General features: G+C 36.8%; 1 protein-coding gene across 1 annotated transcript in view; it reads left to right on the plus strand.

The window, feature by feature from the left end:
* Window positions 1–25,939, plus strand: part of LOC127433392 (paralemmin-2-like) — a 75,610-nt gene that overhangs the window by 23,659 nt on the left and 26,012 nt on the right. The window contains exon 3 of the mRNA XM_051685258.1: window positions 20,078–20,158. Within this exon, the coding sequence (XP_051541218.1) occupies window positions 20,078–20,158 (81 nt within the window). The remainder of the gene's footprint in view (window positions 1–20,077; window positions 20,159–25,939) is intronic.

Genomic DNA, 25,939 nt, shown 5'->3' on the forward strand with positions numbered 1-25,939 from the left:
TATGTATGTTACATGGTATACATCAAGTTATGCCAAGAAATTCCCTTCGAGCCATCTATTCCAAAACAGTCATTTAGACAAAGCATTACATATGTCAGTTACTCAAACTGACTGATATTTGATCAGCATAGTGTGAAACAACATGTGGGCTTCCTCTTTTTTATACTAGGGAAAAAGAGTGACACGGATGAGCTGGTGAAACTTTGCACTGTCTGTTTTGTCGATAGCTCAACAGAAAGCTGTTATAGTTCCACAAACCAATGTTAATGTTGTATGGTAGCATGGGTGAATAAGGTGAACAACTCATCATGTTGAAGACAAAAGGTTTTTTTTTTGTTTTGTTTTTTTGTAGAAACGGAAATCACACTGATAAATTGTGCACAATAAGACCAGGAATGTGTATTGAGGAAATAAATAGGGTCAATTTAGATTTCATTTTGACTTTAAGGACAGAGTCTCATTGAACCACATTTCGAGTTGCCTTTAAGTTTTGGAAGCATTCAGTAGTGAAATGCCTCACAAACAAACACAAACAAAAGATTTTCCTCCCTCAAAGTGCAAAAATCTCCAACCTGATCTAATAGAATCACAATTCTATACCTTCATTTTTGCAAAATGTTTTTTACGTGACTCTTTTTACATGTCACAATACTTTCCTGGTGAAATAAACACCAGAGGCACTACAACAGCAATTACTTTTATTCACCTTCACACAAACCATGAGTAAAACGGCAGAAGATCAGTTCATAAACCCATGCTTTTCGCCTTGTTCCATACACAGTGCTATCTTTTTACATCTAAAAACTTCTATTCTAGTGCATGACTTGTAAAGCGAAACATTTTAAGGTTTGCATTATACAACCAATTACATTTTCAAGCACAATACATTTATGTAGCAGCTCAACTGATAAAGCATTGCACTTGTGATGCAAAGGACCGGGGTACGAGTCCTAAAGACCATGCGAGTCAACATGAGAGCCGGAAGTGACAAAGAAGCACCACAAAAGGACGCAGTTACTTCAGCAATTTTCAGAGAATTTTCAATTCTCATTTACTTTTTAAGACACTATTGGTTTGGTGTAGGTTTAGGGTTAAGGTAGGAAGGTAGATTTTGTTGATTTAAAACTTGATTGAGCATTAACCTTAAAAAACCTCATCTGTTTGGGAAAAATTTTACTCGCTTAGGTTAGGTTTAGGGTTAACCCTGGTGAACATTTCAACTCAGAACTGTTCCAATAAACATATGGAACCATGTAATATAATTTTGCCACAATCACATAATTTTCATGAAATCAGGCTTAAAAATTCAAGCCATGTTTGTCCACAACCAGGTTAGTTTGAGAATAGAGAACAGCTAAAAACTTCATGTCCTTGCCATCTCTTTGCAATGCTAGGTTCATGTGGTGGTTGCAATTAGCAGCAGACAGTTAGTTGGATAGAAGTGGATAAAATATGTTTGGCTATTCTTTCTGCCCACACCATCATGATGATGTCAGATGAAATGGAAAGTCGTTTCAGACTTCAGAGCTAGTTATTTTGGGGAAAACATTCCAAAGACAAGCAATTTTGAGCCTTTGGAATAATGTGCAGCAATTATTTGTTCACAATTAGACCAGAAACATGCATCAAGAAAGTAAATAGGGTCCATTTTGATTTCATGTTGACTTTACACTTACTTACAAACAGAGAGTGAAATTTTAAACAAATTGTTGCACTTACAGTTTTATCATAATAACAGACAGCTGATGTTGTAACTTAAGCTCGCACAAATTTGTTCAATGAGTTTATAATTGTCAGTTGGCCCATTTTTTGTATGCTGCGCTTATTAGAAAGCTTTTCATTTAGGCTTGCCCTCATGAAGCAAAGTACCTCAGGAGTTTGCCCATAGATTTACAATTTAGGGTTTCTTGTTTCAGTCAATATTCATCCAACATCTGTGTATCCCAACCACACACTTTATCTGGACTTCATTCAGTTCCCATGCACTCAAGAAAAGCAAAGTCTGTGGGCTGCTTGATGTTTGCCAAGCAGTTGTGTTTTTTAAATAACCTTAAACAGAGGCTATACTTTCGGGTAGATCACTGAAATCAAGAGAAGTTTAATGGTTATTATATCACAGTTAACTTAACATTTATATCTCCATCAGTATAGTGTGTTTTATCATGCAGTTTTGCTGGGATTGCATCATAAATACTCGTTTAAGATTGTCTAGTTGGTCTCCCAGCCTGCCCAAGCTAGTCATAACTTGTTAAGGCTGGTTTAGTTGGTCTCCCAGTCTGGCCAAGCTGGTGCTTAGCTGGTTTAGTTGGTCAGCCTGCTGGTCTCCAAGCCTGACCAACTGACAAGTACCCAAAACCACTGTAAAACCAGTAAACCAGACCAGCTTGGGAATCCAGCTAAGACTAGCATACCAGCTTTGTTATTTGTTGTTTTTACAGCAGGAAGACCTGTGTGTCAAAAACACTAACCACAAACTGTTTGAATATTACTTTATTTTTTAATAAGAGTTTACAAGAGTGACATTATCCCATAAAAGAATATATATTTTTTATAGATTTGCCAGAAAACTCCTTTTTTACTCCACCACTCCCTCAATGCTGTTACTGTCAGTTTAGCGCTAAGCTAACTAGCTATGTTCCAGGTTCTTGGCCTCAAACCACAGGCTGTTGTGGCACAGGGTAGTCGTTTGGTCCAAAACTGTAGCTTCTGTTTACGGGCCAACAAGTGAGGCAATATTGCTAGCTCAAATGAGAGGCAAGTCAATGGGTTGCTAATTGCGGTACACTGGGCGGAGGTGATTGCGTGCGGGCTCAGCCTGGGGGGGGCAGACTTTCCTCTTGATTCTGTGTGCTTACCCTGAGTGATTCTGACTTGTTTACACAGATTCATTTAGTCAAGCTCAGGACCAGACCTTTTCTTCGGGCCCCATTTAGACTGAGCTTTTGCTAGCATAGCACAGGCGAGGTAGCCATTACTAGTGGGTTAAATTTAGAAGCAGCTGCCTTTGATGGTTTGGCTCTGGGTTTGCATTTTTCAAGGAGGTGGGATTGGGAAGCAGGAACATGCCTCAGGTGGGATTGGATCCCCAGAGCTCATGAGTGCGAGGGGCTCAGCTGCGTTTCTGACACGAGTTTTGGGAACTAACCCTGCTGTAACTAAAAGCCTTTCTGCTAACTGCCTTTGCACAAATATTATAGCAGTCACATATTTTTGCAATTACAGAAATATTTTAAGTTAAACAGCATTTTATTTCATATACCTACATACTAAAACAAGGGTTTATTAAAGGTTCATTGATAATATTAGTTCAAATTAGAACATTTGCAACCCATTTTACTTATGTAATTTGACATTTCTGAATTACACAGGATATTAAATGGGGAAAATTGCATTAGTCATTAATCTCACAGTTCATATTAAATCTTTGTTAAAACACTGGACCTTAACACTTACTTAGTTTACCAATTTTAAACCATGACTTGCACTGCACATAAATAACTAATATTGGCATTATATTCATGTTGTTTAGTCAGAGGGGAACTGGCCCCCACAGTGAGCCTGGTCTCTCCCAAGGTTATTTTTCTCCATTAACCAATATCTTATGGAGTTTTGTGTTCCTTGCCACAGCAGCCTTCGGCTTGCTCATGGGGGTTCTCAATACAATTATTATTTAATTATTTAATTACTTATTTTTATACACAATTTACAATCTATAAAAGACTTCATAGATATTACAGTTTCATTGTCTGTTAAAGCATGATTTTCTGTAAAGCTGCTTTGAAACTGTGTGTTGTGAAAAGCGCTATAAAAATAAAAATGACTTGACTTGACTAGGGCAGGACTTGATTTTATCCATTGGTAATTGATTGGATCATGAAAAGTTGTTACTATGACAGGCTGTTAATATGTGAATAAATGGTTTCATGCTGGTAAAAAAAATAAAATAAAAATAAATAAATATATTTATGAGTTATTTCAAGCAGTATTGCTGTATATAAGTGGTTTTAACTAATTTGAAAGAAAGCAATGATTTCAGATAATCAAAATGAATGTGGTTAAGAATCTTGATTAAGGGCACAGTGGTGATAACTTAAGGATGAACCAATGTCAGATTTAGAACTCCAAACTTTAGGATGCCAACCCAAATCTTTAACCACTACACCACACAGTACTCACTGAAATGTTCGGTCAGGGGTTCAAACCTTGGAATGTATGTTATGGCATTTGCATTTGGTCATAAAAGTCACAGATTTTTGCATGGTCGGAACATGAAAACAATGTGACCGGTCAACACCTGCTGCTGTCAAATGAACCTGTTAGGAAAGGTATTAGGGAGGCCAGCAGGGGGTGCTCACCCTGTGGTCTGTGTTGGTTCTAATGCACCAGTATAGGGATGGGGACACTATACTCTAAAAAGGCACCGTCCTACGGCTGAGATGTTAAACAGAGGTCCTGACTCTCTGTGGTCATTAAAAATCCCAGGACATTTCTCAAAAAGAGTAGGGGTGTGATGCTGGTGTCCTGACTAAATTCCCCCCACTGGCCCTAATAAGTCATGTCCTCCTAATAATCAACATCCATTAATTGGCTCTATAACTCTACTCTCTCCTCTCCACCAATAGCTGGTGTATGGCAAGCATACTGGCGCACTATGGCTGCCATCACATCATCCAGGTGAATGCTGCACACTGGTGGTGGTTGAGGATAGTCCTCTGTTCACTGTGTAAAGCACTTTGAGTGTAGTGTCAGAAAAGTGCTGTATAAATGTAATGTTCAAAGGCAGTGCTGACCATATGGAATACATAGATGCTGAATTAGCAACTGTTGCTAATTACCGTGATGTGTCAGCTTGCCCACCATTTTTAAAACGTCAAGATCCACCCGTAAACACTTGCAAGTAAATTGACTGATGCAACCTGCAACAAGTGTCATCTGCACTCTCACCTGAGAAAGATACAGTATATATTTTTGTTTTGAGTCCGTCTCACCAATTTGTAAAGTTATATGCTATATTTTTGTCAATGTAATGACAGTAGTTTGGCTAGTAATTACTTTATATGAGCTCAACCTGAAATGTCAACCTAGTCTAATAGAATGAGCATTACTATAACTAACTATAACTAAATATTTACGTGCCGAATTCTGCATTTCGTTGCTGTTTCCTGGTGAAATTAACACTAGAGGCGCTACAACAACAGTGGATTTTATTTGAATTAGGATTTACATTAGGGGCTAGTATCCAACCATAATCTCTGAATGCATAGAAATAAAAAATATGTACATTATATTTTGTTTTCCACATGGGAGGGGTGTTTTTGGCCTTCTAGCCTTTAATGATTCACCTATGAAGTAAAATAGTGTTCCCTTATTTTTAGGGGGGTCCGGAGGCATGCTGTCCCATGATGTCTCTAGACATCAAGTATTTACATAACCTCACTTGCTGAAGTTTCTCACAATGGCCTTTAAAAAAATAAATAAAAGTAGCTAGCTGTGACAGTACCATGGTATTTTGATTTAAATCATGTTATTTAAATGATACTCTAAGGTTTCTTTAGTATTTTAGTTATTTTCCATCTAAGCATCCGTAACATTTTGAATTTGACACTGATTTATTTATTTATTTATTTTTTACTTTAAGGTGCCATGTGAAATCAAATTAAATTTAATTAACACCATGTTTCTTTGAGATTAGTTATGAGACTAAAATTTTCTTACTGTACCCGTGAGTAGACCACTTCACTGAGTTGGGACTGTGCTAGTGAAAATGTTTTTTCTTACTCCAGATAATGTTTTCCTTTCAATAAGCTCTTCGTATAGTCAAACAAGGCGAGTTTATTTATTAAACATAATTCATGAAGAACACCCATTACACAGGAGGAAAACTTGGTCCATAATTTTTCTTGGATCCAGACATTAAAGCCCATTTACATTCCCTTATATTTACAGTGCAATACCATAAGCAGGTAAGACCATGGATGGCTCATTATTACTGTGGTTAGATCAATGTAGCTAGTCTTAAGTCTTTACCTCATCAGTGCTGTCTAGCTCTTTGAGATGTTTGATTTTCTCCATAGTGTTTTAAACTAGACAATTCTGATTTAGTCAAATAGGTTGCAATAGTTTTGTTGTAAGCACCGAGATATCGAAGGAAGCCCAGATGATGCACGTGCTTCAGAGATACAGTAGGATAGAGCAGAGCGCATCAAGCCTGGTTTTCGTCTGGAGAACAGTGCAACTGCGGTGCACGTCAATGCCTCAGGCCATTGAGAGCTGTGTGCGCAAGACGCGCTGCGGTGCCAGGCAGCTTCACGCAAGTGGTTTTGTGATGGCTCGCACAACACTTGCGCACGTGTTTCAGATTAGGAAGCATATTTAGCGCGTATAAAGTGCCAAATGGCAGATGAATGTCATTAAATTTGCAGGAAAACCACTGCAATAACCAACACTTTCTTAACTCCTGCTTCAGTTCCACTCAAACACCTGCAATTTGGAACAAAAACATTCGGGGCTGGACCAAAATCATTCGGGGCTCGTTTTGACCTAACGACGCGCCTCGTTTTACTCATTAAAACCTCCATCTAATATTCACATTTAAAGCCTTTGTTTGATTCCTACACAATTTCATTCGCTTTTGGCGCACCCCACTGGACATTTCACTGGGAAACTGTAGCAAAACATGTAATAAGTCACGTAATTTTGATTTGCAAAAATTTTGCCACGTTCACGTAATGTTCATGAGACCAGACTGTGAAATGTTGACTTTTCCAAGATGGTGGTTTGAATGAGGTGAATCTCCTTGTTGGATTAATTCAGATGCTCTCTAGTCAAATCAAAAGCCATTGTGAAATTCAATTTTTCTGGAATTTGTTAAAAGTAAAGTTGGAGATCTGTTTCATTTAAGAATTCCACATGAAATCACAACTGACCCTCTTTAATTTCTTAAAACATGTTCCTGGTCTTATTGTGCACAAATCATCATTGCATGTTATTCCAAAGAAAAATGTTTAGGTGCGTCCCAATCCGTACACTTCTGCACTATTCTACACCATTTTGTAGTGTAAGTAGTGTTAGTAGTATGTTTACACTGAAAATGCAGCAAAAAGAAGTGCACTTTAAGTACCCGGATGATGCACTTTTTCTGCCGTCAAAATAGAGTGTGAAATGTTGGACACTTCATGCACTCAGCGCACGTGGCTTGCCGTACATACCGGAAGGGGTGGAGTTACCTGGCTGCGCTGCTGGTCTGACAAAACAGTTGTAAATAATGAAGAATGTAGCAGCTAGCGAAACTTCAGTGGATACAGCACCTTACAAATGTGAGTTGACTGTTTTACCATCACCCCAAGCTGTGTGAATATGTACGTTGTTTAATATACAAGTGTTGAACTGAGATTGGCTAACAAGCTAAAGCTAGCAGCAACACATCACGTGCGCTTGAAATGTCACTTCCATCAGCTGTTAAACGCTGAATGCTTCTGTGTAGAAAAAAAAAAATTTAAGTGTTCCAGCTGGGACGATACTACACTTTGAAAATTCATACACTACCTGGCTGAGTGAATAGTATATTTTGTAAGTGAATAGTGTATAGTGTGTCATTTGGGACACAGCTTTTGTTTTCGTAATCTTAAATCAAAATGTCAAAGTGTCTTGCTCAACCACTGAATTGACTTTCCTTTTGTGATAATGTCACAAGTCCCTCTTACTTTTCAACCCTTCTCCTCTAATCACGTAGCTCAATTCTGGTGTGCGACATTTCACTTTTCGATGAGAGACACTGTTCACAATCCTCGATGGATAAAATCAAATCCCACCCAACATTTTTTTATCTTTAAATATTCTGTTTAACTTTTAAATACATTATATTATGGAAGTAAAATGGGTTGTGAACAGTGTTTCACGTTGACTTCAATGATATTTGACCTAAATAACTATTTTGTGCTGAAATGGTTCTTTGTGTTGGAGGTTTAAGGTTCCTTATTCCTATAATAGACTATTGTTCTATGTGGAATCTAAAAAGCAGGGTTCTGTTTATGCGTTCAATTATTGTTACAAACCAAATGATCCCACACTCTCAGAAAAAAAATAGTAGCCTACTGCTGAAGGTACAACCGCCTTCACTACAGTGGTACCCTTAAGGGGACCTTTTCTGTACTGAACCTCTAGTTAAAATGTATAACTCGTTTGGGGTACATAATTGTACCCTGAGGACCTATTGTGTACCTTTAAAGGTACATTTATATGTTTTGTTCCTCTGGAAACAAAAACAAAAGTACCTTTTTGTCTCCTTAAGACTACAAATATGTACCCAATGACAGTAACACACCAGTGATGGCCAGTGTACCTTTAACAGTACCATTCTTTTTTTCTGAGTGTATTGTGGTGCTGTTTAGAACCATTAGAACCAAAGATTTTGTCACAAGAAAGGATTTAAAATGATTATAGAAGTGAGGCATGAAGTTATAAGTAGTGGATTCTGGCCTGATGTCCACCTGACCTGCAATGTGAACCTCACAATGCCGTCCATACTGCATATTAATACAGCAGGGTGTAGCTGCACTGACATTGGAGAAACACACACATCCAAAATAGCTCGAGCACATGAGAACAGCTATGCACTCATATCAGTGTGTGTGTGTACCATATTTCTCTCTAAATATGTTTACTATGTGGCCACTGTAGTAATTCCCTTTGGGACATTGTCATTTGCAGTATGTTGTTTGCATTAATGAAATTAAAGACAGTCACCTGATTTTATCTTGTTCAATGCCATCTACAGTACATTGAGGGGTCATGCCAGTCTTTGGCATGTTATTTATCTAGTTTTTAATGGGCAGGACGCCTTAATGAGCACTTACAGATTGTGGCATACTAGACAGGATGTAATGATGTATTGTGGTTTTATGACTTTTTCACGTTCACAGGATGTTATCAGGATTATGAAAGATAGATAGGAGGGAGTTTTGCCTGTAAGTGTTCTGTAACTTAGGCAGCTAATTTTGCTGTTACCTGTGATGGGTGATAAAACATTTTTCAAGCAGTTTAAAACATGTTATTATGTTGAAATTTTGTTTATAATCAGATCTCGTATAAGCAAAAGTCAGGAAGTATTAACCTGAAAAGCGCTTTGGGGTCTCTCAAACCCTAACACTTTATCCTTAATGTGCGTGTCCAAGTATTTAGGGTAAACTTGTGGGGATGCTGTCAGAGAATTGACATGCATGAGGTAGAAACATGTTAATTAATATCAGTTAGCAGATGAACATGTTAAATTAAATTTTTAAGACTGCATGATATATTCCTCAAGAATCCAGATAATGGTGTCATAACTTTTCTTTAAAGACATAATTATGGTCTTTATTTCCTGACGTTTCATACACATGCATGTAATATATTTTGTTTTAGTAGGAGAATAAACTCTGCCAATGAATTTGCCAAGCTGATGAGTAACTTTTTTATTATTAAGTGTGCATGTTCATATAACATGTAAAGTTTAAATAAGGGAAAAAAAGTGATAGAAAAGGTTGGCTCAAATTCTCCCCTGGAAATACCTACATAAAGAAGCAAAGATGCAGACAATAACAGAAGTAATTTGGGAAAATTTGTCAGACTGAAGAAGTTTGGGATCCCCCTAAAATGTATTTCGGGATTACTGAATACCATAGGAGGGCTATGGTATTCGGTAATCCCGAAAAACATTTTCGTCATTTAATAAAAATGATTTGCTTTATCCGAGCAGTACAAGACTTGGTGACTTTTGCTCTTTTTGCCATCTGAACATACAAAAAAATGAATAAATGGGCTTGATTCGATAAGTCCAAGTGGTCGGTAAAAAAAAAAAAAAAAAAAAAAAAAAAAAAACACACCTTTGGTATTTGCAGTCAAAATTGAGACCATTGAAAATGAATGGGAAAGTTAAAAAAAAACAGAGCAATTTATTTTTTTATCTGTCGAATACAATCAATAAATCAGACACAATGCAACAACCACAAAACAAAATTACAGGGTGAGACTCTAAAAGAATCTCAGTGCAAAACACACACCCCCACTCACACACAAAAATGAACTGGTGAGACTACAACACAGAGCTTTTTTTTTTACATTTGTCAAAAAAAAAAAAAAAAAAAAACATTCAGTCACAATGCTAAACACACACACACACAGAAATGAAGGGGTGAGATGATAACAGACTCACAATGCAGAAAACACACACACACAGTTTACACTGATTCTTCTGTTTTATACTCTAATTTTCAGAATTTTGCAGCTAATTTCTGTTTCTTGATGTTCATTTTCTTGACATTATTATGCATTTACTTTAAGTTATTACATTTTTATGTTTGAAATAAATTATTGGTTGAAAAATGCTTAATCTGTGTCTTAATCTTTGTAATGCCATGGTCAGGTCTGATTGCAAGTATAATGACATTAACTACAAAAACTTCAAATCAATTTAAAAATGCTAAACAAATAATTGTTTGATAATGTCTAAATATATATCTAAATGCATATCTTGTGATAAAATATAAAATTAGGTTACAAGCTATCAGACAACACAATAGGTGGCTACAGTCATCTACTGACTGTTACTGGCATGACATAGTTTTGTAATCATGTTATTTATATTTTGTTCACCAGATGGCAGCAATCTGCCTCTACTTTATGTCACGTTCTCATATTTTCTTCAGGTTTCAACTTATAGAAGTGTAGGTTCTGAATGATAAAAATAAAAATAAAAAATGTGCTTATTTTTATATGCAAATTAATGGTAAAGTTTAGATGTAAATAAGATAAAAATAGCATAAAATCCCAAAAGAAATGCATAATTTTAATGTTATTTCAGGGAAGAAGAAATGGTATCATCATCATCATCAAAAAAATGTTACACATCTGAACCTTCCGGTACACAATGACCACAAATAACAAAGGGAGGTGCCATTTTTCAAAACCATAGGAGGGTTAAAGATGCAATTTTTCCCATTTAAAAAGTTTTACTTCTAAAGAAATGAATTTGAATTTTGAAATATGTGTATAAAATCATGACCACTCACATAAAATGTAAGACTCTAGTCAAATCAGTTATCTTATAAAAGCTGTTTTATTCTATATGGAGAAGGTCCGCACATGGGGGCTGCCATGATAGAATCACATGACCAGCCAAGTTCTATTCGCTTAATCTCAGTAACTGCCCTGTTATTGGACACTTTAACCCAGCGATTAAATTAATCCTGGCTGACTGTGAATAGTGAATTTCTACAATGGCTTTGGTAAATAAAAACGCTTGCATTTGAATGATGCTGCATCCATTCCCCTAGGTGTCACTGTAAGTCCAAGATGATATATTCAAAAAATTACTGAGTGCACCATTAAACTTTAAATCTAGATAGACAGAACAAGATAATTGGGGTTCCTTAAAAAAAAAAAAAAAAAAAAAAATGGTTAGCAAGTTTTTACACACATTTACCAAATCTGACTTTTATATTTATGCATTTAGCAGACATTTTGTTCCAAAGTGACTTACAGTGCATTCAAGCTATACATTTTTACCAGTATATGCATTCCCTTGCAATCAAAACAAAAACCTTGGTATTGCTAGTATTTCATTGTTTTTGAAGGCATACACTTAAGTGATACCAATCAAATATTTATACATATTCTTAGTGCTTTTGTTTAATTAAAAGGGAGATTATTAATATAACAATTACTTATAAGAAACATTTGTGTTTCTCATGCAGTGCCTTCTCTTAAAAATTTGCTTAATAATAGCCCTTAAAAAAAAAAAAAAACAAGACACAAGTACATGTCAAAGATTTCCTTTATCAAAGTGCTTTCTGGGAAAACTGTGTCCAGTCTAATTTTGTCTGTCCTCTGAGACAAGCACTTGTGACTCTTGATAAATGGCCAGCACCATCAGTAAAGACATTTTTGCCTATGGCAGATAAGACACACAACGAATACATAAGATTGTAGCTTACTCTGCAAACACACAACTGGCCATTGACAGTTACCAGCTCCCAAATGAAAATGTTACTTCTCAGATGTTGTTCTTTCATAGTTCAGTAGACTAAGATCTCAGTTAAAAAGTTCTAAACAGCCGAGCAATGGTATACTCTTTGCGAACATTCAGACATGCATTTAGAAGTACATTTAAATATAAGGCCGCTCAGTAAAACCTTAACTAATGTGTTATCAATGACTTATGCCTCATTCTATGTGCAGAATTCACACGAGATCAATAAAAGAAGCTGTTTTAACCACTTGATGATGATATAAAGTAATATATGTGCAGTAGAAAATGTTTAATTTGTCTTGTTTACATTCTGAATTTGTGGCATTAACACACGCTATACGCAGCCATAATATGCGGCGATTACACTCTGTTATTGCAATTTATGATGACACTGATATTATAGCAAAGGTGAATGTATAAAGTTTTCATGTGCAGAATTAAACAAAGAAAAAAATCACATGACTTGGTCTTGGAAAATGTCTCTAAGCGAGCGATCGTACAGATAATTTTCACATGTAAATGAGCTTTTCGGCAAACTTGCGGCAAATTGTCCATTGTTGCCAAAGGTTTGCCAGAGGTTCACCACTACCGGTGAAGAGCTGAAAACTTCTGGCAAACATTTGCGAGGAATCAAAAGCTAATTTGCATGTGAAAATAACGAGTGGCAAACTTGCTGCAAATTTATGGCACATTTGCGGCTAGTTTAGATTTTTTGTAAGGGCAGCTTGCTAATAACTCTACACCGGTGTATTCATGTTGACTGATTTTGACTGACTGAACAGTGTAATCAAAATTAGCTGTCGGCCTCAAGGTAGGTGGAGCTCTAGGTCACACCTACCACTGATGTGGACCAATGGCCGTAAGAAGGTGTTTAGCAGCTGGTAAGAATTTTTCCTAAATGTTCGCACAGGCGAGCGATCACGAACCACCGAAACGAACGCAAAAACATCTTCTTTTTGGCCAGATTTTGTTTTAAATTATTTCACACCCATTTTTTCTTCGATTTTGTATGAAGTCTCTTTCAAAAATCAAGAGTTCATGGCAAATTTGCCACAAACTTGCCGCAAATTCGCCACTGATAATTTTCACATGCAAATGAGCTTTGCGGCAAATTCTCCATTGTTGCCAAAGTTTGCCGGAGGTCCATCACTACCGTCGAAGAGCTGCAAACTTCTGGCAAACATTTGCAGTGAATCAAAAGCTCATTTGCATGTGAAAATAACGATTTTGTACACAGATGTTTCTTTTACGAAGAAAAAAAAAACGAGATCATTGTTGTCATACAATAAAATTGTTGAACTTTAAAATTAATGTGGATAGCATAGCTCCTGTAACAATGTGATGAGAAAAGTTGATCTTGGCAAATCTGAACACAGTTTGAGACATTATTAAGGTCTCTTTTTCCCAGTAGAAGATCTGAGAAGCAGGAAACTTAAGCAATGTCTTAAACTGTTTATTTAATCTCATTGCTGTCTAGAAGCCATTGAGATATTACAGAGATATCATCCCTGATAGCACACTTACATCACCCAGACGTCTATTTGATGTGTGTGTTTACATCTGGAAGACCTACATTTTTTTACATTGTTTGCTCACCTGCAATAAGACAAAAGTATCAATAAGTATGTCTCGGATGTCAATATGACATTCAACAAATGTCTTGGAGATGTTTATGATTAAGAATGTTTGTAAATCTGATCTTTTTAAGATGTTTAGCAGATGTTAATTAGATTGTGATGCTTTTCAGATGAAAAGATCTAAAACAGACATCTCAGAGATTTACGTTTTCTATCTGGGATTAGTGATTTTTCTTTCTTATGGGCTCATTTGACAATGACAATGAAACTGATGGAAATCAAACAACAGAATTTGGCATTTAAATCGAATACTTTAAGCCAAAAACAACCCATGTATTAGTTTGTCTTTGTTAAAGAGTGAGAGCATCAGAAATGTCAGCATTGCTGTCGATGGAGGCGTCAGTTGTAGGAGTTAACAGTGACACATACTGTAATGTCGCTGCTATTGTCTGTTTTTTTGACCTTGAAAGTTTAGTCCAGTTTGTGTTCTGTGACTCATTGGCTAAACCCACAGAACAGTTCTGCACATGGTGAGTGTGGCTTCATCCCATTTAGTATACTGTTACTGGAAGAAAGTGTACTGGTGTTTACTGGTGATGAGCAAGTACATACTTTTGTAAGACGGCACACCAGTATTATTTCATTACATTAGTGGCATATTTCAGTTTGAAGGTAAGCATTAGCATTTCAGAAGAATCAGAATCAGAATGAGCTTTATTGACAAGTATGCTTACACACACAAGGAATCTGTCATGGTAACAGAAGCTTCCAGTGCAAGAGAATGCAACGTATATATACATACATACAAACATATACATTTAAACATATATACATTTAGTGAAAAAGAAAATATAACAGATTAAAAAAAAGATCAATATACAATAGTGCAATGATGTTGTTTGATACAGTTATGTGTAGGTGATGTAATGTATTGAAGGAGAGGTAGGATATGTTAAAGAATATAAATGAAATATGGATATAAGTAAGAATGTATTTTATTTGGGGGCAGTTGTAACTGTTCATGAGGTGGATGGCCTGAGGAAAAAAACTGTTCCTGTGCCTGGCTGTTCTGGTGCTCAGTGCTCTGTAGCGCCGGCCAGAGGGCAACAGTTCGAAGAGGCTGTGTGCTGGGTGAATGGGGTCAAGAGTGATTTTACCAGCCTTTTTTGTTACTCATTTAGTTAAGTTAATGACTAAAAATGAATTATCTATGTGCATATATTTTAACACTTCTGTGTCAGGTTCGCTCTTACATTTGTCGTTGAACTATTGATAAAGCTAATAGACAAGTGTCACAAAAAAAATCTCCTCTTCCATTGCAAGTTGTGGCAATATTAGTCAAAAGAAGCTCACATGATTACACACTTAAAAAATCAACAAGAAAAAGTATGCCATCTAGACAGTTTTGGCCTATTATTTTCTAGAGAACAACCAGGAAGGGCATCCAGGCTAAAACCTGTGCCAAGTAAAATATGAGGATCACGGATGGTCCGCTGTGGTGACCAGTTGAAACAGTGGGAGTAGTTGAAACAGTGGGAGCAGTTGAAAGAAGAATAAGATTTTCTAGAGGTCGACTGATATTAGATTTTGCCAATACCTATAACTAAGTGGTGGAAAAGGATGATAACCTATTACTTAGCCGATAGTTTTTAAAATCGATTTACTGAATGTGTTTTCTTTATAAGAAAATTTTCTTAGTCTTGCCTTACTGTGACAAGCACATTAATCGGCAAAACCGATATACTAATGACCTCTAGTATTTTCAATTGTACTATGATTTTGTACTGACTAGTCTTAATCTCACTTACATGTTGAATGGATTGTATCAACTGAGCTTCAGCTTCATCTGAGCTTTATGGCATAAATTCTTTACTATAATATCCATGATACTATAGGCTTAAGTTAAAACAAGCAAATGTTTATGTGACTTAATATGTGGATAATGCTTAAACACCATGAAATGGCTTGGTCAACTTTGGTCAACATTTAGGTGTAACCTATCTTACCTTTATTTCATGAGGTCTTTAACATGTGGTTATCCTTGAACATTTGATAGAGAAATCAGGTTTGTTAGAGTCAACATGGAAATCTGTTTGTCACAAAAGTGATATTTTGAGAGAATCTATCATTGATAGCCAAGATTTACAGCTATATTACTGATCCCATGACATTTCTTAGATATAACTAATGAACTCAAGAGATTTCCTACAATTTTTGGTTTTTAAGAAAGAGGAGGTGGCTTCACTATCATGCAGATGTTTTCCATTTGAGCTGGGAACAAATCCTCATTGTTTGGGTCTCAGCGCACCAACAAGCTCAACATCACATCTGAGCATTTTTATTACCTGCTCTCAATTCTTCACAGATGCTTCGTTCTGTCTGGAAATTAGCCATGCATTTCACCTCTGACCTCAGCATGAGCAATATTTCAAGACCTTTTGAGCCACAGATTACTTGTCTGTGGTGAGAATCATGGCCTATTTCTGTGTGTTACTCTAAGCTTTGGTACATGTAAGCATACTTGGTGTGAAATAGATCTGGCTCTAGTATTCCTCAACATGAGGGGTGTGGAGTGTCGTATCAGTCTGTAGGGCATGTGACCAGTGACGAATGCTTTGTCAGTGTAATTACAGCCCTGAAGTCACTCAGCTCCAACTCCAATGTGGGTTTTCCATTTCCATTTTCAATGCAGATATATACACTCACAGAGCACTTTATTAAGAACACTATGGTCTTAATAAAGTGCCTGACATGGTCTTTTGCTGTTGTAGCCCATCCACCTCGTGGTTCGACGTGTTGTGCATTCTGAAAAACAATTCTGCTTACTAAAATTGTACAGAGTGGTTATCTCTTATCAACAAGGTGTTTCTGTCTGCAGAACTACCACTCACTGGATGTTTTTTGTTTTTGGCACCATTCTGAGTAAACTCTATAGACTGTTGTGCGTGAAAATCCCAGGAGATCAGCAGTTGCAGAAATATTCAAACCAGCCTGTCTGGCACCAACAATCATGCCACGATCCAAATCACATTTTTACCCATTCTGATGGTTGATGTGAACATTAACTGAAGCTCCTGACCCGTATCTGGATGATTTTATGCATTGCAGTGCTGCCACAAGATTGGCTGATTAGATAATCGCATGAATATGTAGGTGTACAGGTCTTCCTAATAAAGTGATCAGTGAGTGTAGATATTACTCCAATTAGTCTTGCATAGCTTTTTGACTAAAAGGATAAAGTCTGGTCCACTTTGCAGCTTAGTTTGGCCAAGAACTGCCCACTTATAGCCAAATTATACTTCTGTACAAAAGTAGTAATTGGAGATCACTTTACATACAAAACTCAGAATACAAAGCAGAATATACAGTTCTGGATGCCGCTAAACAGGCAAACTTAAATCAGGTGATTCATTTTTTCTTCAAAAGCGCTTACTGTAGTTGTGTAGCACCAAATACAGTTGTTGTATTTTGGTACTGTAAATATCTTTGGCTCCTGATAAATTACTTGTGTTTCTCCTCATTTGTAATTTGCTTTGGTCTTGTAAATTATTTAATAATAATGTGGACCATCCGTGGGTGTACCGTCTGAGGATAAGTAGTTAAATAGTTACATCAGTAGAATATAAATAGTTACATTAATAGAAATACGAAGACAAAAACTTCAAATCCAGAAAAAGAAGACATATGTTTTTAATCGTTGTTACCCTGATGTGTGCTTGTTATACAGTTAAACCTAGTGCAGGGGTCGGCAACCTTTTTGACATGAAGTGTCATTTTTAATTTTCCTTTAAATTTCACTGTGTTGAGCGAACCACACCGTTCTTTTCAGTATGTTCTCAATGTGATCTCATTAGTGTTTGTACCTAAAGTATTTGTAACTTTCACATATTTTGGCCTAAATGACAGCATCTCAAACACTTGAGAGGGATCCCTGTGACTCAAATCCCCTGTTGCTTCACAAAAGTGCTGGCAATTCCAGTTCTGACCAGTCATCAGAAGATTTATAAAAATTTTACATTTTTACAGTTAAACAAATGTAAAGGTATGTTTAAGATGCTGTCAATACATTGATATTGTTTGTTTCAGTGTCTATGCAAATGTACAAAAATGTATGTACACACTTTATGAACAAACACCTACAAATTCGAATGAGATCAACCTTGTTATTTTGCAGAGAGGTGATATAATTAACATAAGTGATTAGTGTAGAATAATGCAAGCTTTCCCAGTTGTACAAGAAATTACATCATTTCCTCTGGAGTACAAGTTAATTAGGCCTTTCCCCCATTTCCCTCTCTTTCTCTCCCTCAACATGTTAAAATCCGGCATCATGTTTCAGGTACAGTACAGTAGCACAGTACTCAACTTCGAAAAGAAGGCGTAAAAATACCACCCTTTTAGGTTGTTAAAAAGAAACAGTCATCCATATCCCCTCAGCTTTCTTGTAAAATCCTGCAGCATCATTCACTAAAGGATGTAAGAGTCCATTTTTAGAGGCACATTTGTTCACATCTGCAGAGCATATTAGTTTCTCTTCTCTCTAGCACACAGGGGAGTGCATACTTACTGCACCAGTGCTCAGTGCTGGAATGTGCTCATGAAACTGTGTCAAAGTGAGCTGAGGCATTCACTGAAGAACATGAAGAACCAACATATGCAGCTATATATCCCTCTATGTGCTTCTACAGCCGTGTAAAATGAACAAGATTTAGATCACATGTAAAGACAGGCTGTCAAACAATAGTTGAGTTTGTGCCCTGTACTGTTGTGGAAAACTTTTCCTAGTGTATGGCAACTCTGTAAATTCAGTGATGATGTACACGAAGATGGTGCTTCAGGTTTGAAGTGTTTCCTGCCTGAGCCAAAATTTTCTTGTGACAGACCTTACAAACTGGGTAACTGAGAAACATTGATAGTGTGTAGTGGGACTTTAATATACCTAAATTATTCTCACACCATGGATTTCATCCGCTTTTGTGGGAGAAATAAATGTTTAGGCTCCAGTAGAGTGACTGTAAAATGAGGAGGTCAAAATTTATAGGTTATAATTCAAGTTTATATGATGAAGTGTAAATGGAGCTGATTCTGTCTTAATTGAACTGATTTGGATTTTAGAAAAGTTCAGAAAAAATATAAAAAATAAATATTATATTCATGTAATACCTTGAATGAGAAGATGTCAACAGTATTAAAACCTTGGATCCCCCTTGAGCGTTTCGCCACTGAAATGAAAATGGGTCATTGTGTATTTTATGCCAAAATATGGAGAAGGATATAGCTGCAGGTGTCTCCGGATTCAAACTGGCGATCCCCGGCATGGGAGTCAGATGTGCTAGCAAGGAGGCTATAAAAGACATGGTCTCTAGCCTTGGTTGATAGTGTGTCTCTTAAGGCCAGGAGAGTGAGGTTTACACACTGCACAGCTATCACAAACCAGCTGGCTACTATTACACTCATCCCACTAAACCTCACTCCCATCCGGGTCATGGGACCAGAGTCACCAGTTCTAATCAACTGGCCTCGAGCGGGATTTGAACCAGAAAACCCCGGCATGGGAGTTGGACACACTAGCAAGGAGGCTATAAAAGCCATGGCCTCTAGCCTAGGATGCTAGTGCATCTCTTAAAGCCAGGAGAGTGTGGTTTATGCACCGCACAGCTATCACATACCAGCTGGCTGCCGTTACACTCACCCCCCTAAACCTCACTCCCATCTGGGTTATGGCACCATTGTCACTGGTCCTACTCGACCCGCCCCGAGTGGGATTCGAACCGGCGATCCCCGGCATGGGAGTTGGACAAGCTAGCAAGGAGGCTATAAAAGCCATGGCCTCTAGCCTCTAGTCTCATAAGCCCAGGAGAGCAAGGTTTACATACTGCACAGCTATCACTTACCAGCCTGGCTATCATTACACAGGCAGAGCTCCAAAAATGGATGGGAGCTCCAAACCGCCAGCAAAGATATAGGGAGCCCCTAGCCTAACCCTTTCCCTGAACCTTATCATGTGTGGAATAGTTTTAGAGTTGGCGCAACCACCTTTTGGATTAACCTCGCCCCCTTCTGGAGTAATCCCGCCCTCTTTTGGAGATTCCACCCCCATTTGGAGATCTCCGGCCTGCAAATATGGGACATCCCAATCCTAAACCTAAAATGTAATCTTAGAGGGAAAATGCAACATCAGAATCACACTAATAATTATGTGAACGCAATTACTTCCTGGATTCCATGGGACCAGAACCCGTGTCTCTGAGGTCGCTTGCACAAACACGCTATGCCTAGCTCCACTGAAAAATGTAAACAGACTTTAATTTATGTAAAAAAAAGTCTGATGGGAGCTGGCACTTGTCAGTAACTCGGCTGAATGGGGTCGATGTCAGGGTACTGGAACATTTGCTAGCAACATATCGACTTTCTGTGTGATTAGTTGCATTTTAAAGCATCCTAATGGAGTTACTGTCAGTTGTGTAAAACAGTATTTCTATAATCTTTTCAGGAAAAACGGAAAAGACAAGCTGAGATCGTGGACAAAAGACGACAGCTCGATGAACTTGTTATGCAACTTCAACATTTCAAGGTAAAAACTCTTTCAGAAATTTCAGTCTTGCACTAGTAAATAGATTGATAAATGAAATGTGACTATTCAGCTTTCTATCTGTTTTCTACATGTTTACTTGGGTATCAATGCATGGTGCACAATTTTACACTAGAGCTTCAATAACACACTGAAACTGTTGACTTCTAGTTTGATGGTTTTAGAGGGGTTTTAGAGACCAGGTGGCCAACCAAGTAAAAAAGCTCAACACCAGCTTGGATGAGCTGGCAGACCAGCTAGACCCAGTTAACGCTTCACCTGTGTTTTGACAAACATTACTACATACCTAAACCCAAAAGTGTAATTCTCTCATCATTTACTCACCCTTATGCCGTTTCAAACTCATATGACTTTCTTTCTTCTGCAGAACAAGAGCGAAGATATTTTAATGGAGATATGATGTGTTTATATTCATACAATGCAAGTCAATGGGGTCCAAAACATTCAAGCTCTTTAAAGGACAAGAAGCATCAGAGACATCTGCAGTCTCCTTGGCGAGATCATGTTTTGAAGCACGATTGTGCATGAGCATGCGCCAAGGAGACCTTTATGCTGCATTTATGTCTTTTTTGGAGCTTGAAAGTTTTGGACCCCATTGACTTGCATTGTATGACTATAAACACCTCATATCTCCATCAAAATATCTTTGTTTGTGTTCCGCAGAAGAAAGCCATACGAGTTTGAGACGGCATAAGGGTGAGTAAATGATGAGAGAATTATTATTTTGGGGTAAACTACAATTCTTTTAAGACGTGAACTGTAAGTCTAACAATGCCATAAATGCATCCCGAGACCTTTGCGTTCTGTTTTGTTGAGTGTTACTGTTTGTTGACGCAAGAACATGTCCTGTGTGAACAACCTCTTAGAGAGAAAGAAATCTTGGTAGTTTGGTCTTGACGATAATCTGTATTCTCTGTGGGAGTCCGAGGAACATGTCTGACTCAACTCTTGTGTGTTATCAGATAGTTAGCGGCTCGCCTCATTTAGACAGAATTGCTCTGCAGTGTAATCACACAAATTTTATGGCAGTTAGTTTATACAAAAAAACAAATATGCCTTAGATTAAAGTAACTCATGAAAGAGATTTTGTCTTGGCCTCTGGAGAGAAGCTGGCTTGAAGGAAGAGAGGCGTTTATTCTCAATGATTGAAAGAGATTTGATAATGCTCTAGAACTGTGAGACTTCTGTAAAGACTTCCAAGAGACTACAAGATAACAGTGAATGTTTATTGTGAATTTATTTCATGAAGTTAGCATACAATAGTCCTGACACCTAGCTAACTGATCTTGTTTATAAATATGAGGCAATGTCTTCGCAGTCAGTGTGAATTTGTCCATAATGAAAAGGAAGTGAACCTTGTTCAAAGAGCTGAATTCAAAGTGAGTGAGGAAAAAAATGAGGATCATATCCAGGAAGAGAGATGTTTATTTAGTAGTGGGTGGATTCAGAGTCTGAAGCAAGTTCTCATCGGAAAGTAGGCCTCAGCAATGCTTGCATTGCCTTAGCTTATTTATTCTTGGAGGAATAAAATTAGATGTTATATTCTAAATAAAAAGTTTCCTGCCTTGTTAAAGATCCCATGAAATCAAAATTGGTGTTTGGTGGCTTATAGTCCATGTGTGTTAGCTTTAAGGCATTAGCATCTATATACTAATGCAGTGTTTCTCAATGACCCCAAAATGGCTCATAGGTCTGTGTGACGAGGAGGAGGGTGGGGCCGGGCCGTGAGTGCGCACGCCTGGCCCCCAGTCGGGCTAATCAGCCGAGGAGAGGGATAAAGACACAAACATTAACACACACATGACACATTGTGTGACACAGACCACGAAACTGATTCAACCCATTTGAATTCTAGTGAGAATTTTCTAGTTTAAAGCGCTATGGGGGAACTCAAACCTGCTACCCAGGCTAAATTAAATACTGTTTTTTTACTGTGTTGGGTTGCCACTTGATGTCCAATAAAAAATATTGCTCCTGAAGCAAAACCAGTCAAGAACAACTGTGCTAATGTACTCCTTGAAGATGACAAAATTAACTTTTAGCAGATACACAGTTTACAGTTTTTCTCTCCTGGGAAAACAAACCAATAATTGCAAGTAGCAAATCATTTTTCATGGCTGTGACATAAAATGAAAGCTACTGGCGATCAAAAAAGGGACATGTCCTTTGATATGCCCGGCCCTAACTCCCTGATTCAATAGTAATAATGTCAACACAGGAAAGATGGGGTCTTTAATAGTAGCATAAAATATTAGCAAAACATGTACTTATTGAAGCTATATAAAAGGTATTACTGTAATTAACCCTTTTTTTATGCTGTCCACAAGCAAATTGGGTGTAAATTTAGAATTAGCGTTAAGGTGCCAATGTACTTCTAGCAGAATTGAAGAAAGAACAGGTGTGATTTAATTTCTAACAAAATCTAGCCAAAAAGTTGTTTTTGTTTGTTTCGTTTTGTTCACCCATCTTTGCAGTGGTGTTGATGTGCTGCTTTAAAAAACAAGTATAAAGGATTTTTTTTCATGATCTTACTGTTCTTTTCACAAAAGTCATCATAAACTATAACAACTGGTCAGCTGGCGCATATTATGGCACGCAAAGCGTGTTAGTGTTAGCATTGGCATTAGCACCATGAATGCAGAATGTAAACATGACAAATTACACATTATTTACTGCATATACACTACTGGTCAAAAGTTTTGAAAAACTTGACTGAAATGTTTCTCATGATCTTAAAAATCTTTTGATCTGAAGGCGTATGCTTAAATGTTTGAAATTAGTTTTGTAGACAAAAATATAATTGTGCCACCATATTAATTTATTTCATTATAAAACTAAAATATAATTAATATATATATATATATATATATATATATATATATATATATATATATATATATATATATATATATATATATATATATATATATATATAAACGTTTTTGAAATTGATGACTTGGACCAAATAATAAAGAAAAGCAGCCAATAAGTGCCCAACAGAGATGGGAACTCCTTCAATACTGTTTAAAAAGCATCCCAGGGTGATACCTCAAGAAGTTGGTTGAGAAAATGTCAAGAGTACATGTCTGCAAATTCTAGGCAAAGGGTGACTACTTTGAAGATGCTAAAATATAACACAGTTTTGATTTATTTTGGATTTTGTTTAGTCACAACATAATTCCCATAGTTCCATTTATGTTATTCCATAGTTTTGATGACTTTACTATTATTCTAAATGTGGGGGAAAAAATTATAATAAAGAATAAGTAAGTGTTTCAAAACTTTTGACCGGTAGTGTATATTACTTTAAATCATTATCGAGTGGTTAAAACAGCTTTTTTTCTGACCTTGTGTTTTCTATAGATAGAATGAGACATTGTCATTGATAACACATTTTAATGTAACATTAGTTAATGTTTAAATGTAGTCACACTTTCAAAAAATCTAAACTTGCTGCAAATTTGCTGCTCGTTATTTTCACATGCAAATGAGCTTTTGATTCAGCGCAAATGTTTGCCATAAGTTTGCATCTCTTCGCCGGTAGTGGTGAACCTCCAGCAAACCTTTGGCAACAATTGACAATTTTCTGCAAGTTTGCCGCAAAGCTCATTTGCATGTGAAAATTATCAGTGGTGAATTTGCGACAAGTTTGCGGCATTTAAGGGCATTTAAGTGTCAGTTTGCATGTATAGGCAGGGTTGGGAGGTTTACATTTGAAATGTATTCCACTACAGATTACAGAATACATGCTGTAAAATGTAATTTGTAACGTATTCCCTTACTCAAGGTCAGTAACATATTCTAAATACTTTGGATTACTTCTTCAGCACTTGTAGATTTTTTCACTTGTTTTGACTATAAAAACTCTGCCAGTACAGTAAGACAAAATACATGTTAAAAATACATTCTCTGAAAAACCTAAATATCTTATGCAGTGTTGTTTCTAAAACAAGATAAATCAAACTGATCTTGTTTTAAGGATTTTTAGATATTTTTACAGGATGAAATATGAAAATGGCTAGAAATAGCATTTTAGCTTAGCGTAAAGCTGACAATTTGCACAAGGTTTATTTCTATTTCTTCTGCTTCAAACTTCTCTGTCTGTTCGTATGAATGTAACACATCATAAGAAAGTGTTTCACCGCTGTTCAAATGCACTTTGGATCGCATCATTTATATGTATAAATGTTTTCCATCTGAAAGGACTAAATATTAAATGAAACAAATAACAATAAAATGCAAAGTAATCTCTTCAGTAATCAAAATACTTTTTGAATGTAACTGTATTCTGATTACCAACGATTTAAACTGTAACTGTAGTGGAATATAGTTACTTATATTTTGTATTTTAAATACGTAATCCCGTTACATATATTCCGTTACTCCCCAACCCTGTGTATAGGACAGCATGCATTTCATTTTTAAATGCTCCTCTAAAAGTGTGGTGCCGGGCGGTGTCCAAATGGTCGCATTCAGTATACCTGTTTCGAACTTCTTTCTAGATTAGAGTGAAGAACGAGGAAGAACTTTGCTGTGAGTGAATCAGAGCCTTTAAACACAATTTTAAGGAACTGCTTTAAATATAAATAGTTGAAGTCAAGCATGTGGGTAGTGTTGAAATGTAAGACACTGTTTTCTGCTGCATACCTTCAGCAGCTTGTGAAACAGTCAGGAGCATCAGTGAGTTCCTGTGGCTGACCCTCACTAAGGTGATTACTGGGTGTAAGGGGTCTTGAGGGAGCTCATAGCTCACATAGTCAGTTGTCATTTCAACCACAGTTGCCTGGTATTACTTCCTTAACAGCTGCTCATTTTGGACATGATATAAATATATTCTAGCAAGTTTACATATGAATGTGGTAAAACATGACGTTTAGATTAAGAACTTAAATGTGAAACAAAAGTCCTACCAAGGTTTTTTTTTTTTTTTTGTAGCAAGCCACAGTCCACATCCTAATATGCTGACCAAAGTATGAACTGAAATCCTGTTTTAGATTCAGCTGGTATGTTTAGGCTACATTCACACAGCAGCAGAATACACTTACAGTTACAGAGTACATTGTCAGTTCTGTTTAAAGTGAATACAGTTATGTTCAAACAGTTCAGTTAGGGTTAGGGTTAGGGTGGCATGTTAATTGTCCTAAAATTTCAGGACTCACAACTTTTCTTTTTTGTTTGTGAGTTCAGTTAACCTGTGTTGTGTGAACTGAACTGGGACAACTCGTTTTCTGTCACATCATACACTGAGATACTCTGTACTGCACACATGCATGTCTCATGTTTACAACATGTTTATTTATTTTTTTCAGAGATTGAGATGTAGGTTGTGTGTCATCTGCTGATTTTAGATCCAGTCATTGTCTTTCCTCCGGATCCGCTACCATTAGTTTTGTGGTCTGGGTTTGACTAACACAGTCTCATGACAACTCGTTATAATTTGTACGAGATGGCAAAACCGTAAATTAAGATGTGTTAATGTGCTGTTGGAATTATCCTACTTCCCACTTCTGAAGTGAGTATGAGAACGTCGTGTTCAAATTATTTGTTTTCGGAAAGAACAGGAAACATGGATGAAGCCATGTTCGTTCGTGCATATTTGTTGAGGAACTTTTTTTTTAAACCTTAATACCTATTACTCCATAAGCTTGCTGACGATAATGGTATTTTGAGCAATCACATGCTATTTTGTACAATATGCATCAAATGGTTGCTGATATATGTAAATGTATATGACCGAAACGGCAAGCGCTAACAATTAGCTGT

The sequence above is a fragment of the Myxocyprinus asiaticus genome, chromosome 43, assembly GCF_019703515.2.
Source record: "Myxocyprinus asiaticus isolate MX2 ecotype Aquarium Trade chromosome 43, UBuf_Myxa_2, whole genome shotgun sequence".
NCBI classification, from domain to species: domain Eukaryota; kingdom Metazoa; phylum Chordata; class Actinopteri; order Cypriniformes; family Catostomidae; genus Myxocyprinus; species Myxocyprinus asiaticus.